The 15,941-nt window shown below is 43.7% G+C and overlaps 4 protein-coding genes across 13 annotated transcripts in view; 2 read left to right on the top strand and 2 right to left on the bottom strand.

Moving 5' to 3' along the window:
- herc2 (HECT and RLD domain containing E3 ubiquitin protein ligase 2) overlaps positions 1-4,477 on the bottom strand; it is a 38,352-nt gene extending 33,875 nt beyond the window's left edge. For all 7 annotated transcript variants that reach the window (XM_047586568.1, XM_047586570.1, XM_047586569.1 and 4 more), the window contains exons 1-4: positions 4,281-4,477; positions 3,204-3,312; positions 1,934-2,027; positions 1,641-1,772 (exon numbers count right to left, since the gene is read on the bottom strand). In XM_047586568.1, the coding sequence (XP_047442524.1) occupies positions 1,641-1,772; positions 1,934-2,027; positions 3,204-3,312; positions 4,281-4,462 (517 nt within the window). In that variant the 5' untranslated portion in view covers positions 4,463-4,477. The remainder of the gene's footprint in view (positions 1-1,640; positions 1,773-1,933; positions 2,028-3,203; positions 3,313-4,280) is intronic.
- Positions 4,478-4,596: 119 nt separating this feature from the next.
- Positions 4,597-7,638, top strand: nipa1 (NIPA magnesium transporter 1). Its single transcript, XM_047586234.1, has 5 exons — positions 4,597-4,820; positions 4,953-5,000; positions 5,087-5,177; positions 5,779-5,936; positions 6,205-7,638. Exons 1-5 carry the CDS (start codon positions 4,688-4,690, stop codon positions 6,711-6,713), a joined length of 939 nt encoding a protein of 312 aa, XP_047442190.1. The 5' UTR covers positions 4,597-4,687; the 3' UTR covers positions 6,714-7,638.
- A 360-nt stretch (positions 7,639-7,998) lies between these two features.
- Positions 7,999-12,443, top strand: nipa2 (NIPA magnesium transporter 2). Of its 3 annotated transcripts, none has more exons than XM_047586233.1 (6): positions 7,999-8,982; positions 9,856-10,089; positions 10,496-10,552; positions 10,761-10,851; positions 10,962-11,122; positions 11,270-12,443. In XM_047586233.1, the coding sequence occupies exons 2-6, from the start codon at positions 9,951-9,953 to the stop codon at positions 11,926-11,928; spliced, it is 1,107 nt and encodes a 368-aa protein (XP_047442189.1). In that variant the 5' UTR covers positions 7,999-8,982; positions 9,856-9,950; the 3' UTR covers positions 11,929-12,443. The 3 variants fall into 3 exon arrangements, with proteins under 3 accessions (XP_047442189.1, XP_047442188.1, XP_047442186.1); XM_047586232.1 differs by having other exon boundaries at positions 8,000-9,127; XM_047586230.1 differs by lacking the exon at positions 7,999-8,982 and adding an exon at positions 9,140-9,703.
- The window catches only part of cyfip1 (cytoplasmic FMR1 interacting protein 1), a 33,291-nt gene continuing 29,717 nt past the window's right edge, over positions 12,368-15,941 (bottom strand). For both annotated transcript variants that reach the window (XM_047586228.1, XM_047586229.1), the window contains exons 28-31: positions 15,241-15,335; positions 14,866-15,104; positions 14,640-14,787; positions 12,368-13,042 (exon numbers count right to left, since the gene is read on the bottom strand). In XM_047586228.1, coding sequence (XP_047442184.1) covers positions 12,878-13,042; positions 14,640-14,787; positions 14,866-15,104; positions 15,241-15,335 — 647 coding nt within the window. In that variant the 3' untranslated portion in view covers positions 12,368-12,877. The remainder of the gene's footprint in view (positions 13,043-14,639; positions 14,788-14,865; positions 15,105-15,240; positions 15,336-15,941) is intronic.

Genomic DNA, 15,941 nt, shown 5'->3' with positions numbered 1-15,941 from the left:
ACGCATAAAAACAACACGGACACACTGGTACAAGTGTATAAATGCTTTTGTTGGTCTAACCCACCCACTAGATACACCATATGTTGCGGTACTGTGGTGCTATAAATTACACTTAAGCCTGAATTACTTCTCATAAACATTAAATATATATCCAGACTATAAACAGTAAATCTTACTTTGCAGATACTGCATCTTAAGTCAGAACGGGAACAGCCTCACACACCTATAAACCCTCATAACAAAAAAAAAAACTCGCCATAGCACTTTACTATATGAACAATTTTACACATAACATAACAACATGTCACTCTGAAAACCTACGCTGCATTTTGGTCATTTAAGCTGCTATGTGGTATTAATGTTTCACTATTCACCACTTGAATTTACATGCCGCCTCGGGAAGAACAGACGGTTCAATGTGAAAAGGCACATTTATCATTTCACTAATGGTGGTGTTTAAACAAAGGGTCCTGTGACACTTAATCTTATTACTTGTAGGCTTGAATAAAATTACTCAAAGATTTTTCCCCACTGACTTTCATACAACGACCCTTTGTTCTGACCTGGTTCAAAGGAAAATGCTTCATTACGTGTCTATAGAGCAGCGCTGCAGGGAAGCCGAGATGGGCCAAAATAGCAGGTCTGAAATCCACTTAAGCTTTATGTAAGCCAGACTGGCCTTAGGTTGTACGAGCCGCACAACAGTCAGCTGTGCCCGACTGTCAGAACAGATATGTATCCCGGTCAGACATCCACTTTTCGCTGCATTAGCCGTGGCTAATAAAAGTATCTTGTGCAAAAGCAAATATCAAGCCTTTCTACTGAATATTTAACATGGAGCAGCAAAGGGGGAAAGGGAAAACACATCCACTACTTCAGGAGTCAGAGTAACGCCGCCATGTGTCACCATGCTAATTTCAATACAGCTCAGATTTGAATTGCAACTGCTGAGACCAACGTGTTCCTGACATCTGACCACACAATGCAAACGGAGGAAGTATGCTGTTTGAACTTTAAGCATTAATGGAAGGCACTCATCCATGTAGTGATCCAGTTTCACACACTGTACAACCGGTGTGATTTCCTGGCTTGGTCAATAAATAAAGAGAGAAGCAGCCAAGTAGCTACGAGCGAAACCTTTATTCCTTCGGAAAGTAGACCCATCCCCCAACCCCGGCGCTTATCTCCTGCCACCATAACGCTGTCCCACCCACTCCCCGCTAGTAAACACAACTTGGGTGAGAGACAGTACCCCACTTTGACCCACATTATGATTCCTACTGAAGACTTCACTTTGCGGGGTAAAAATAACCACCGAGACCTGCAGACTGCAAGTTGTCATTTCAAAGTTTCCACATCTCACGTGCCAGCACAACATGCACCCCTCAGCAGAGCCTGACAAGACGTGAAATTGATAAACAGCAGCTTGGTCATGTGTCGAAATGGTTAGTGTATCTAGTCGACATTTAGGTCTTGGGAAACCATCTGGTGTCGCCGTGGTATTAATTACCCTACTTGGAAACAGACGGACATAAAATAACAAGAGCGACGGCTGAAGAATATCACAGCCTGGTAGCCGGAGTGGGATACTGTATATTGCAGCGAGCTAACTTTTAACATAACTCAGGGAGTGTTCTCACCTGGCTGCCGCCCCCAGTCCCACGTCTCAATAATGGAGTGATGTACAGATGTTGACGTCTCCTCCTCTTCTTTCTTCTCTTTGTCGTTGGGCTCATCCTTCTTCTGAGTTCCAAAACAATCTGTGCAATCTTCTAAAATAGTCAAAACAAATTATGGGATTTAGCATCTCAGGACCAAGGTTAAAACCTCAAACAGGCTCCTTGGACAGTGTCAAAAACGTGGTATGTCATTATCAGGTGGCAGATATATGTAAATGTGTCAGAAACAAATGTTTAATGTCACAGAGCCTTGCCTGGGTGAGCCGATTCTTCTCCACTGAATGTTATCTCCTCATCTTTTACCATTTCATTCCACATCTCACTCAGTCCCTCGGGAGAGAACGCTCGCTGCCAAAGAAGAGGACAAAAAAAGATGATCAGCACAGAGTACGCAGACTTTAAAAGGTTCGGTGTGTATTCACAGCTTTGTATGTTATGTACAAGTCTGTCGCAGACAGACTTCTATTTTTATAATTCACATTATTAGAGCAGTGTAATATAATAGCAGTTATTCATTCAAATTATAAGTATAATGTGTGATATTTGCCTGTATTTCATCCCTCTCTAAATACACAAACATTTGAAGAGGAGAAATTCTTGTTGACACATGGATGCAGTCTTCAGAACTCAAGAGGACAAGAATAGCTGCCAAGTTTCAACCGATACAAGAATAATCTGCTGGGGGAAAAAATAGCTGTGTGGTACACAATTCACGCACAGCTTTGATTTTACTAAGAAATAAACTCACCAGCCAAATCTTGCTTTCCAAGGATCTGTTATCTTAAACGTCAAAACATGTCCACTCACGGATGACAGTGAAGCAGCCCTTCCTTCAGCCCTGGAGACAGCTCTAACGATGGGAAAACATCCCTCTACTATTTAAGTCCTGATCTGATGGTGCAAACTCAGTTCAAAGTGAGACCAGACAGGCGGCAATTTGTGGAGATGAGAGCAGGCAGCTCCTCATCCAGCCAATTTTCTTCGTATGAGCCAGTCTCCTATTCTTTTCTAGATTCATCATATATTGACAAAAGACGTCATAATTACTGCCAACATGAGCTTGTTTTCACGACACAGACTTTTTACTAACTTACTGTATTATTATAGGCTAAAGTCCTTTTCACGGAAACAATAATCTTGTGTTTGATTAGATGCTTGATGCACCTACACAACAGTGGCTGTAGATAGGTGTTATGTGATCAGGTGTGTCAGATGTAGATTCACTCACTCATGTTTTAGTAATACAATAAGGGATGGTTATGTTCGCTACTTCTAAAAGAACCACCGATGCAGTTCATGTAGATGAAAGAAACACACCGATGCCTTGATGTTTAGATTAAAAAAAAAAAAACAGCTCAGAGTACTGGAGTAGGTGCAGGTGAATTAGTAACCAGCTCATATAGGGCAGAGGCAAACCTGGGACATATTGTCCAACTTCGCGTATTTTTACCTCTCCAGTCTCCACAGGCACAAAACTTCACGATCACATGTTTCATATTTCCTGCCCTCATCACATGTACATACCTGCAAGTCTATCTTCAGCCATTTGTCATGAAATCTCAGCTGAGCATCGAGGGTAAAAGATGGAGAAGGCATCTTCCCCTCCTCTCTCCTGGCTGCAAACGCAGCCAACCTGCAGAGAAAAAAAAATGCACATGTAATATAAACTGCATAAGTATGAGCCACATGCACGGAGTTACAGTGGGGTGAAAACCAGCTAATGATGCCAACATGAATGGAGGTTGCACCAAGGAAGGTGGAGCTTTTGACAATGATCAAATAATGAAGTGCTGGGGAAGATAAACGTGCTACTTTTGAAGTTTTCCCCCATTTCCATTAACTAAACTAAACTGAAACTTTAATATCTATTTTGAGAGAAAAACCCCCACATCACCAACAAAAACTCGAAATGATGAGCTTATATGATCATAATAAATCTGCATAAACAGTGAATATTCTAACACGAATGTAAACACATGACGTGTCCAGAGTCAACTTTCAAAACATAGGACTGAATCACTCCCAAATTCAAGAAACGTATTTCATTTATAAACCATAGCGAGAAAGAAGCTAGGTTAGCTTTATCAGATGTACTGAACGTTACACAAAAAGGTTAGATATCAGTTTACAGAGAGAGCTGGGTGAATCGACTCAAACATATGCGTGATTATAGCTGTTAATTAAAAAAAAACAACACTGTTATGACGTGTAAGCCTGCAACGTGATTATTTAAAGGCGGAGATGTTTCAGGTCAACGTTAAATGAAACGTTGAGGAGAGGGACAGGTTTTTTTTAGCCAGCAAAGACACATCCTGTTACCCTTGAAACGGTGGCGTATATGATAACAGACACTACCGCACACTGACACAGCATTATTACGTGCATAATACTATAGCCTTCACATTACCTTAGCGAGCAGGGCTAACTGCTTAGCTTGCTACCCAGCTAACACTACCACAGCGTTGGCTAGCCAAAGCTAAACTAGCTCTCATCATCTAGGCTTTCGTGACGTGACACTACACCAAGTGGGATGCATCGTCTCGGCGAGGTCAGCCACGCAGCGAGTCTCATGTCAATTTTAACAACACATTTCTAAATTACCTGCGGTGTCTTCTCAGGCTATTCTCGTCCCTCAGCTGCTGCTTTGCTGCATTAACAAGACGTTCAAAATGGACTTGATTGACATGTCGCGGACGAGGGCACGAGGCTTGGAAACAAATTACGTAGTGTCCACCGAGAGAGACGGTGCGACTGATATCCGTTCCGGGGCAGCGCTCTGACATGCGGGGTCTGATTCTAATCCGGCCCCGTCCGTTCGTACTGACCCGTGTCATAAAGCGTGCGCTACATCTGAGATCGGAGGCGGGACATACGAGGGGCGGGGTCGGCCTGGATTGACGACAAACTGACCGGGGGGCGGCGCTGTGGTCAAGGCAAACTTAGGAAATAGGAAATAGCCTAGTTTCATTTACTGCATGTAGAAGACAATACACCCAATACACACAACAATGGCTATCGACGCAGAGTTACGCGATGTTTCGTCTAAAAATGTCGGTATAATCATAGCTGTCATATCAAGTTTCATCAATGGGTCGACGTTTGTGCTACAGAAAAAGGGAATACTACGGTCCCGCAAAAGAGGTAGGATGAAAGGCAGATAAGAAGATGATTATAGACGTCTCTTGGACAGTGCCCACATACTCAGAAGTGAAAGTTACCATTGCATTGTACTGTACTGTATCATGTTGAAACACTTCCTTGTGTTTATTATAGGAGGCTCGTACCTTGCAGATGCGGTGTGGTGGAGCGGCACACTCAGCAGTGAGTATAGCGCCATCTGTCGACTGTGCTTTGTTCTGTTCATTTAAAAAGAGAAACCAGAAATGTTCTCACATTAATCTCTTTAGTGATTATTGGCCAAATTGGAAATTTCTTGGCGTACAACGCGGCCCCAGCTGTGATAGTTACACCACTAGGAGCCCTTGGAGTGTTATTTGGGTGAGTCATTTTTCTTTCTCAAGCATGTTTTTTTTTTTTTTTTTGTTACTGTGTGGCCAGAGTAGAAATGTTTTACAGCCGCACACTGTGGCTACACTCACACAGTTAACAACGGGCTATGAATAGTAAGTTCATACTCAAAATCAGTCTGGTGACACGCCATTTGAATTTCAATACAGGGCGTGTTTCAGCTGACACAAAATAAATACCTCTGTGTGTAACTGGATAGTCCTACATTTTTGGTGTAAACAAATTCAACTCCACAGCGCGCGGGTGATAACATACATTGCACTTACTCTTCTGTTCACCACCACATGAGGATCTGATTAGGCCAGCAGATATTTTTTGGGGCACAATCAGTTCCCAGCTGTTTTATTTTACAGTGTATGGCTCCCAACACATTAGATCTTCCAGCTTTGTTACCTGAGGCACTGTACACTGTGGTTAGTTAGTGATCTTTTTGCTGCTTTTGTTGACATAAGAATGCTTTATTTTGACAGTCTGAATATCTACAAATCAATTACATGTTATGAGACTATGAGTCATATTAAATCTGATAAGGGCAGCAGCACATTTCAAGATGCTGTTTTGTGTGTTGCAGGGCCGTCTTGGCTTCGTGGATCCTGGAAGAGCATTTAAATATCCTGGGGAAGCTCGGCTGTGTGTTATGCTGCTGCGGCTCCATCGTGCTCATTATTCACGCCCCTAAAGCAGAGGCGACTACACGGCTGGAACTGGAGGAGAGGCTATTGGACCCAGGTGACGAAGTGAAGTTTTTAAGTTTGCAGTAGCAACTCATAAAGATGTCTTCTGTAATCATAAAGATTAAGTACAGCCTGGAGGTAAAAAGCGTGGCGGTAAAACGTAGCGAGCAGTAAAAAAAAAAAAAAAAAATGCTATCAACTTCCTCACTGAAATTCAACAACCTTTTATGAGTTATTTTTCTCTACTAAAACAAGAGTAACACTTCCAGAGCAATGTGATTTGAATGCACGTATCACTGAAAGACTACTTTTTCATCCTGCAGTGTTTTTAAGTTACGCCCTCTTGGTGGTGCTGACGCTGATCACTCTGATCGTGTGGATTGCTCCGGCTCACGGCACATCGAACATCATGGTGTATGTAGCCATTTGCTCCCTCCTGGGAAACTTCACCGTTCCAAGCAGCAAAGGGCTCGGCCTGGTGGCCCCGGACGTGTTTGGCGAAGGGCCGTCGAGCAGCAGAGCCCTGGCGCTCTTCCTCGGCCTGCTGGGGACGCTGGCTGTCAGCATCCTGATCCAGTTCTTCTTCATCAATAAGGCCCTCGAGTGTTTCAGCTCCAACATATTCGAAGCAATATACTACGTGGCGTTCACATCCACTGTGATCCTCGCCTCTGGTCTTCTCTTCAAGGAGTGGACTGCGCTAACTTTAACTGACAGCCTTGCCATGCTTTGTGGTTTAACAATAGTGTGTGTAGGGGTAATTTTACTCCGCATTTCCCAAGAGGCTTTGATTTCTTGGAAGAAGAAGGGGGCACAGAAAAAGACCGACTGATTATTATGTGACTTTTGGACCACGGTACTTTCTTTTAACGCAGACACGGTACTTGATTTGTATTGTACTACCTCCAGCTAAAATGGCCAAAGTACTTTTAACAAGTGCCACTTAACTTGAATTTCTTTGCAGTAACAAAAATCATTTCATGGAAACGCGCAGTACTGTTGTTGTTATGCTTGGTTCTCGATCATTCCTGCTTAAATCTTGAATACTTGTGAATACTGCCATGATTTTAGAACGTGTGTTTCATTCCAGGGAACTTTTAACACGAAACATAGCCCAGAGACAGTTGACACGTCAACGCCACGTTGATGGTTTCAAAAAACTCTCGCATTCTTCTCGTGCGCTGCCCTCAGGGCGTTAATATGAGCCTTAATGGTTCTCCCTTTGTCCCTGTGCCAGACAGTGTTAGTCTAGAATCACCTACGCTTTGACTTATTCAGTGCCTGTGAATTATTCAGGGTAATTTCAGGATCCGTCTCCGTCTTTAGAGTTGTATTGAAAATGAGTATCCAAGGCAACTGGTTTGCCAGATGGAGGGATTTATAAAACTTGATTTCAAACATATTCCACTTATTGCGTGACCATCAGCAGTTTTGCTGTGTTATTATCATGTGGAAATATGTTATAAAACTGTAATATGTGACAATATTTGTACTGTAGATTATTTTCATTATGATGTCATCCATTAGGAAGGTATTATGTTTACAAACTCTATGAGAGACTTTTTTTTTTTTTTAAATGGTCTGAGCTCAGAGTTTAATATGCATTCAGTATTTTGAATCTGAAATGGAAACTACTATCTTCTCCTTCCCAGTGACACCTGCTGATGTTACACATTAGAAAACAGGTCTGCACAAGTGTCACTTTCAGTTGATTTTGTAAAATGTGACTTTCATGCTGTCATTAAACTAATTTCCCATATATTGGTTGTTCTAATGGCATGGTCTCAATTTATTTTATATGTATTTATTTATTTTTTAAATCATTACTCCAATAAAGCGTTGTGATCCGTACTGCGAAGTAGCATCACTCAAGCACTGTAGTGAAGTGCAGGTTCAGGGTTCAACTTTACTACTCACCCAGTGTGTTCATTAATTTTCATAGAAAATAATCCCACAAATAACACAGGCACAATATAGTAATATAAAGTCAATAAAGTAAACATGACAGGGCAGTAGCATGCCATGCTTGGCACAGTCCAAAACATGAATCATCTTTAAGAGTCACTGGTGGTCAGCGAAACAAAGCACAGACTAAATAAAGCAGATACTCATTTGTTAACTTTACTACTGATGCTTTTTATTCCACTACATTTATGTGACAGCTGTACTGCACCTATCCTGATTCAATGGGTGATGCAAGAGGAAATGACTTGAGGAAAATAAGTATTATCAATAAAGTAAATAAAAAACAGTAAATTAAATAAATAAATAAAAAGTCAGATCCCTACACGTTAATGCAAAAGTAATACTCATCCAACATTATGTACAAATACATACTTTTATACATTTTGCTGATAATCTACGATTTCATTTTAGTATTGTTTGGATTATTTATTTATTTATTCATGGTGGCGTGACTGATCTAACCCTTGATGGTGTAACTTCAGCACACATGTTAAATTACGTCCCCGTGAGGTTTAGTAGGGTGTGGTTTTCACTCGGTCGATCAATCAAGCAAGAAAAACTTCTCAGGTCAAATCCTTGTCAAATGTGGCCTGTAAGATCCACCTCTGTATGAACACTGAGCATAACTAGTTTAGTGGGTTCCACGAACGAAGAAGTGTCTCAATGTTGTCTGATGTGATAATGCATATAGTGTCTGAATCAGCACCTAATATGCTAACATTCATTTACCAATTAATTGCATATATGTCATATATGGTAAATTTATTAGATTTACTCTTGAAATCTTGAAAATAAGAACAAAAAATTAAAAAAGTGTTGTGACGTCCTAGTTTATCGCCGCGGTGTAGGGTTTCCCAGTGTTTCAATGAGCGCCCTATAAAGGGTTAAGTGAAACGCCAGAGCAGCTCTGCCCTCCTGCTCGTCTCGGTTAAGTGCGTTTCCACTGAGTTTCCATTGAGGCGGTCGGTGTCTGACGATCTGCGTGTTGCCGGAGTTCAGCCTGCGGAGGGCATGCAGTCCAATGACCAGATCCCCTGATAAGCAGACGAGGAAGAGCCTATGAAGAGCCTCGCTCGCAGTGCGGCACTCGTCAGGCGGTCGGAGTCGGTGCTGAACGCGGAGGGAGGAGAGAGGAGGTAGGGAAGGAGGGACCACTATGTGATGGTTGTTCCAAAGAGCCAGGAAGCGGGCTAGTTGCTAGCCGTCCTCCGAGCTGCTGCTGCTACCACTGCTGCTACTTTCTTCTTCTTCTCGCCGGGTAAAGCAGCCACCTCTGAGCAGGTACTAAACCAACCTTTCGACTCCTCCAGCTTGGCACACCGTAGACTTCCCCTTATCTCCACCGGACCAGGCTAGCCCACCAGCTAGCCGACATGCTAATGTTAGCTACCGTGGCTAGCGAGGGGTGCAATTTACCACAATTGCCGACGGTGAATCACTTTAAAGCACCATAAGTGAGGTAATGCGTCGTAGACCACGGTTGCTCGTCGAAGCAGAATTCGGAATGATTTACTGACGAGTTGTAAACTGGTAATTATCAAACAGACCATGTGAGAAGACGACCTGAGGGCTGCACCTAGCGTGCTCGGGCTCGTGTTAACCTCAATGGCTTGTCACTTCCTGAATTCCTAAGGAAGAAGTTATTTACATAGCAGGTGCTGCCTAAGTTGCTCAAGTCTTTTTTTAAGTGGCAGCAAAACCCAGACAACCGGTTAGCTGTTCAGTAGTCACTCCTTCGTCACTGTGTTTGTAATGAGACCAGACGGCAGTCGCTCCTTAATGTGCTGATTTCGCTCATGGATACCACCAACTCATCTAACGATGGTTTTCCAATTTGTAGGGTCGCCTGTGGAAACGGTAGGACTCCGCTGTAGTGATGATAATGATGAAGATGATGATGATGATAATAATAATAATAATGATGGTGGTGATGATGATGTTGTTGTTAAAGACCCCACTCAGGTTTCCTGGCAGTTTATGTTGTCTTTCCATGTGTGTTCTGCTCTCAGGTGTCTGGGCTGACCAGAACTGCACTTTTGCTCAGAGTCTCAGCTGTTCGGCCGTAAATGTGACAGACCACAACAACAACGCATCCAGCCTCAACATGGGTCAGGACAGGGGGAAGTATGACTTCTACATCGGCCTGGGACTGGCCATCAGCTCCAGCATCTTCATCGGGGGCAGCTTCATCCTCAAGAAGAAGGGACTCCTTCGGCTGGCTAAGAAGGGATCGATGCGGGCGGGTACTGACCTTTTTCTGTGTTCCGTCTAATGCACACCGCGGCGTTACTCAGGGGACACGCTGTTTAACTCTCAGCCATGTACAGGCACTCCTTGTTCCAATTGTGACACACCGAAAGCCAGCTAACACGTAAAGCCAGTCGTGACAGCTCATCAGACCTGCCTAGACCATTTCAGGCTTGTCTTGTTCTGCTCACCTATTTAGGGCGTGTGTGTGCATGCGCGTGTATGTGTGTGTGTCCGTCCGTCCACAGCAGCCTTTTAACACCTAGTAATCATTAACTTCAACAGCTCCCCAACCTTGTTGCTCTAATCTTTGTTTGTTTCGTTGGTTACATAGTTCACATTTTACTTACATGCAAGTGTTATTTAAATGATCAGATTCACACGGAGCCTTTTGTTTTCCAGGCCAGGGTGGTCATGCGTATCTAAAAGAATGGCTATGGTGGGCTGGTCTACTGTCAAGTAAGTGGTTACACTATGTCTTTGTCCTACTTTAACCCAGTTGTTATTCAGTTTCCAAACTCATGCTTACATGGCAAGGTGTTATCGCATGTAATATCGTTGCAACACTCTGTGAACCTCACACTGCTGTGTTCACATACGTCTGCCTTCATTACAACATGCCTTGTGAATTTGGAAATTAACTCAGCACGCCTTAACCTTTTTACAGTGGGGGCTGGGGAAGCAGCCAACTTTGCAGCATATGCCTTCGCTCCCGCGACACTGGTCACACCGCTGGGAGCCCTCAGCGTGCTCGTCAGGTACGGAGGAACCCGCTGTGCGAACTGGACACTTGAACCTGAGACTTCGCTCTTGTTTGTGATTGTATCTGTGGAGTGGAGTGACTGTCTGACCGTCAATGTCGTTGCAGTGCGGTGCTGTCGTCGTACTTCCTGACGGAGCGGTTAAACCTGCACGGGAAGCTCGGCTGCCTGCTCAGCATCCTGGGCTCCACCACCATGGTCATTCATGCGCCGCAGGAGGAAGAGATCAGTAGCCTCGAGCACATGGCCAAAAAGCTGGTTGACCCAGGTACTGAAGAAATATTTCCTATAGCAAAATACCCTCATGCATTCATTTAATGAATATGTAGATGGTTTATGTCAGTGTTCATCTCCTAACAGAATAGTGCTTTTGTTTCATGGTTACCTAAACGCTCTTTGCCTTTCTTTTTCATAGGGTTTTTTGTCTTTGCCACTCTCGTCATCATCACGGCTCTCATCTTCATTTTTGTCGTGGGTCCCCGCCACGGTCAGACCAATATCCTCGTCTACATCACCATCTGCTCAGTAATCGGGGCGCTATCGGTGTCCTGCGTCAAAGGACTGGGCATCACCATCAAAGAAGCAATCGCCGGAAAGAACGTAGCAAAAAACCCGCTTGCTTGGATCTTACTTTTGGGCCTGGTGGCTTGCGTGAGCACACAGATCAACTACCTGAACAAGGCTCTGGACATATTCAACACCTCGCTGGTGACTCCCATCTACTACGTGTTCTTTACCACGTCTGTGCTCACATGCTCCGCCATCCTCTTCAAAGAGTGGGAGCACATGGGCACGGACGACGTGATCGGTACGCTCAGCGGCTTCCTCACAATCATCGTGGGCATCTTCCTGCTCCACGCCTTCAAAGACCTTAGCGTTAGCTTGGCCACTCTGGCCGTGTCCATACGGAAGGAGGAGCGGGCGTCGCCGTCGGCCAACGGCGTGGCTCCTCACAGCAATTACGAGCTGCTACACAACGAGACCACGGAGGACATGGAGGACAGAGAAATGGGTTTGCCTTTTGATAGCATCTCCAGAAGAAATGGAGCGATGACTTCCTCTTTGGATCATTAAGGAACGTTTTTTTTTCAGCCGTGGGGTGTATGAAATATGAAAATAAGACAATCAGTTGTGTGGGGAGAGTGGCTTGGACAGACCAGTGGATTGTATTTAATGTTTAATTTGCCTTACTTTATCAGAATATGACTTGGTCATATTCAGTTACAGTTTGAACTTAATTTCATTCCTCTGTAGCGGTGTAAATAAGTTTTTTAAAGAAACGTTTTGTTATATGTACATGCATATTCATGCACTGACTTACTTTCTATGAATCAAAAAGACAAAGTTTTAATATATATTCTATATGAGGTCCAGCTGACAATGACTACATTTGATAGGACATTCACTATAATTTGGATTTTCGTGATACTTGAAAGTAACAGTTTTTGTTGGGGGTCATTCTGAACTTTTATTTTGTAGTTTTTACATGAAAAGCTCTCGAGATGAACCAACAGATTTGTTACATATTTATTGAATTAAAATGATTAAAACATTCGAAACAAGGCACAGTGAATAAATGATTAACATGAGTATAACCTTTGTTAATTTCCTTTAAAATGTTTAGCATGCACGTCCGACAGTGTAGAAAATACAAATTTACTTTCACCCTCGCTTAAAATACGCTACTGTTCACCCTTAACATCCCACCACTGCAAACCCTTAAATACTTATCTGATAAAACTCATTTCCTCTCCCTGATCTAAAGCTCTCTGCAAGTATAAAACACAGAATAGTCAATCCAAAAAGGGGGAAGTATCTATTCTTCTCCAATAAGGCACAAGTGAATACAAAAAAAAAATAATAATAATAACATTGTGACAAAAATGTGGCCCAACTCATAACATTTAATGGTCCATTAAATGAAGACCATCCTAGTGAAGCCCTAAAGGAAACAACGGGTAATATTTGTGGATAGTCTGGTAATGCTGACAGTGTTTGGAACTTGACGCTGGTCCACAGCCCCTCAGCTGCTGGCCAGTGACTGGTGTATGGGCGGCTGGAAGCACCGCACGTGCTCCACCGGCATGTTCTCGCCGTCTCCCGACTTCATGTACTTGTTCAGGATGGCGAAGATCTCGTCGTTGAGGACTTGGAATTTGCGGATCCTGTCCACCATCTTCTTCAGAGGCTGAAAGGAAACCGGACGCAAGAGAGACGCGGTGAGTCTCCGTAGTTTGACGAAACATGTCAGACGTTACACTGGGGGGGGTGTAATTTCATAAATAAGCATGTTGTCTTGACAACGGTGAGATGAGGACGTTAATGCCTCTTTCGTATTTGTAATTTACAAAGGGACCTGGCTGTTCAAGGTAAAATCCACCTGCCAGCTATAATGAAGCTCACTAATCAACGTGCTCCTTTTAAACTCCTTTCTGAATGGAAGGTTATGGAGGACTGTGTAGCGCGCAACTGGTCCTATGTGATCTCTGCTGACAGCAGGGACACAACAAAAAGTTCTTTAGGGCCCAACAATCTCATAAGATCAAACCCTACTTAACATATTTTCCAACATACTTATTTTTTAATCATTTAAAGCGGTTCTCTTTCCTGTGAGGTTGGAAATATTTTCACGTTTATAACGTAGCGAGCCGAGCTTCCAGTAGTGCTGCTCACACAGTGTTATTGTTTCATTCACTGATACGCGTAACACACAGAAGGATGGATGACTCTAAATGAATTTAACTTAATTAAAGCATTTACAATCCCTAGAACAATTCATCACGTCTCAAAAAAAAAAAAACAAGCAAAAATACAACAGCTGAAAGTGAATGTGTTTGGAAAGTAGCACTGATGGAGGAAATACTTCTCAGTGGCAGGTTTGTGGCCGCAAAGTTAATAATTTAGGCAATACCGCTGATAAAAAGACAAACAGCATGCTTTTCTTCTTCTTCTATGCAGTGAAGTCATGTTTTCATCTGGCAGATTACCGCCCTGCTTGGCCACTTGTTTCTCGACAGTAAAGTCATTTGCTCTCAGACTGGACACTGCTCCATTCAGGCTCGGCTGCTTTGCTGCAACTGCATCCGTGCTTTCAGTCCAGATAAGGCTGAAGGTTAGCCTGGCACGCTGACAGTTCCTTTCACGTAATATTATAGTGGCACCTGCCAGCATTTAGCTTTCACGATATGGAGGCCTTTTTTTTGATCAAACAAATACACGTACCTGAACGGTCCACTTGTACCGAGGCTGACGCACGGCATCAATCACGGATCACAGCGAAAGCAAAATACCAGGTTTCTAAACGATTCAGTCCAACTCAGCTTTTTTTTTTTTTTTTTAACTTGTTTCCTTTTTTGTTGTTGTTAAGAACACCGTCCCGCCCTGATATTTTGACAACAGAGACGTGAAGTTCAGCTCGTTCAGCTTTGAACTCATCTGCCCGCCTGTGCGGGGAGCAGCGGCGCACAAACAAAAGAAACCGTATCTCTGGCGAATATAGATTTCACGTGAAATGAATATAATCTATTCACTGTGGGCCAGCTACAAAAGAACGAGAGTTAAATGAATGACAACTATTCATAAGTTCAACATAAAGTACTTGAGAGTGGCTGATTGCGTAAGCGTATGACTCAGCGGCTAATCATCTGGCGCGTCCTTCCTGTCCTGAACAGTATCACTGGTTATATTATGTATTGACAGAGAGTCAAAGTCCCCACAGACGCCATTCCGTCTAATGTTATCTTGTCTTCTTACTCGACGATTAACCGGTTTTCCCTCCTACTCACCACGTTCTTGATGATCTCATCCTTGCCGTCGTGCTTCTGCACCTTGAGCAGGTGGTAGCTGAAGTCGAGGATGTCGAAGCGCCTCTGCTGCCCCAGGAGGGCGATGATCATGCAGCCCGCCCAGTGGAGGCCATCTCCGAAGCACTGCCTGGAGAACATGAGTATAACATGAGTATAAACGCGGCACTCGGTGAGAGGACACAGATGCGCGTGGCGCTGCACTCACTCCACTGTGAACTCGTGGGCTCCCACGGGGATGCAGTACACAAACTGCATGGCGCTCCAGAGGCGGTGGAACTCCAGGCACTCGTCCACGTGCATCACGCCGTTGCTGGGCAGCGGCCCGCGCCAGATGGGGTCGTCCAAGAAGCCTCGCACGCGCGTGAGGATGACCTCGAACATGGACAAGCCGCAGCACAGCCTCTCTTTGGTCAGAAGGTCGCCCTCACGGGCTATGGCTATTTGCTGGAAGAGACGTGGAGCAGGAGACACGTAAGAGGTCACTTAGAACTGGTGCTGGCGCAATAGCTTTTAATTAGAGCAGATGGTGAGATAACAATGGTGTGAAAGCAATAAGGACGGTTTCTCATCCTGGTCATACCTGTGGAGTGCCAAGGCGCTCGATCAGTGGAACCATATGCAGCGCTGTGTATTTGGCTTCCAAGCGCTTCATCTTGGCATCCAGGCGTTCCCCCTCTTCACAGCGGGAAAAAGACGAGAATAAGTTGTGGTATCATATACTTTTCTTTCTGTCAACAATTGCCATAAGCAAACAGTCAGTAGATCTATGTATAAACATTACATAGCTGTAACAGTGACGCATACCATAGCACCAAACAAATACACGAGTGCTGATTGATTAATGGTAAATTGGTAAAAACTATCCTGCACATCGGAGAAAATGTTTTAACATTTGCTAAAAAGAAAGCAAACCACTGCCACAGTAGGAAGTGAAGGAGGTTGACAGAACAACAGAGCTTTCAAGTCAATCAGTGTTCCAACTCTAACCTGTGACCATGAGCTCTGAGTAGTAATGGAAAACAGGTGGTTTGCAAATACAAGAGGCTGAAATGAGCTTCTACTAGAGGGACGAAGAGGTTTGACATCACGAAGGAGATCAAAGGTTCAAGGTTCAGGCTTCGGTTCAGAGCGTCCCAAGCCGTATTCCACTGATTCATTCATTTATTTGTTCTTTCACAAAACCAGTTCAACAGTGGAATGGTAATAATACCAGAACATTTGGATTTCAGACAACACACTGATGGACTGTCTTGTGAGGCACTAAACGGACTGAATTTCACA

This window comes from Mugil cephalus, chromosome 6, assembly GCF_022458985.1.
Source record: "Mugil cephalus isolate CIBA_MC_2020 chromosome 6, CIBA_Mcephalus_1.1, whole genome shotgun sequence".
NCBI classification, from domain to species: Eukaryota; Metazoa; Chordata; class Actinopteri; order Mugiliformes; family Mugilidae; genus Mugil; species Mugil cephalus.
The sequence above is the reverse complement of the archived record's forward strand: the minus strand, read 5'-3'. Positions and strand labels throughout refer to the sequence as shown.

Coding starts and splice junctions, on each gene's coding strand:
- nipa1 (XM_047586234.1), top strand. CDS start 4,688: ATGGCTATCGACGCAGAGTTACGCGATGTTTCGTCTAAAAATGTCGGT. Junction 4,821..4,952: donor ACTACGGTCCCGCAAAAGAG/GTAGGATGAAAG, acceptor TGTTTATTATAG/GAGGCTCGTACCTTGCAGAT. Junction 5,001..5,086: donor GTGGAGCGGCACACTCAGCA/GTGAGTATAGCG, acceptor TAATCTCTTTAG/TGATTATTGGCCAAATTGGA.
- nipa2 (XM_047586230.1), top strand. CDS start 9,643: ATGGATACCACCAACTCATCTAACGATGGTTTTCCAATTTGTAGGGTC. Junction 9,704..9,855: donor TAGGGTCGCCTGTGGAAACG/GTAGGACTCCGC, acceptor TTCTGCTCTCAG/GTGTCTGGGCTGACCAGAAC. Junction 10,090..10,495: donor GAAGGGATCGATGCGGGCGG/GTACTGACCTTT, acceptor TTTGTTTTCCAG/GCCAGGGTGGTCATGCGTAT.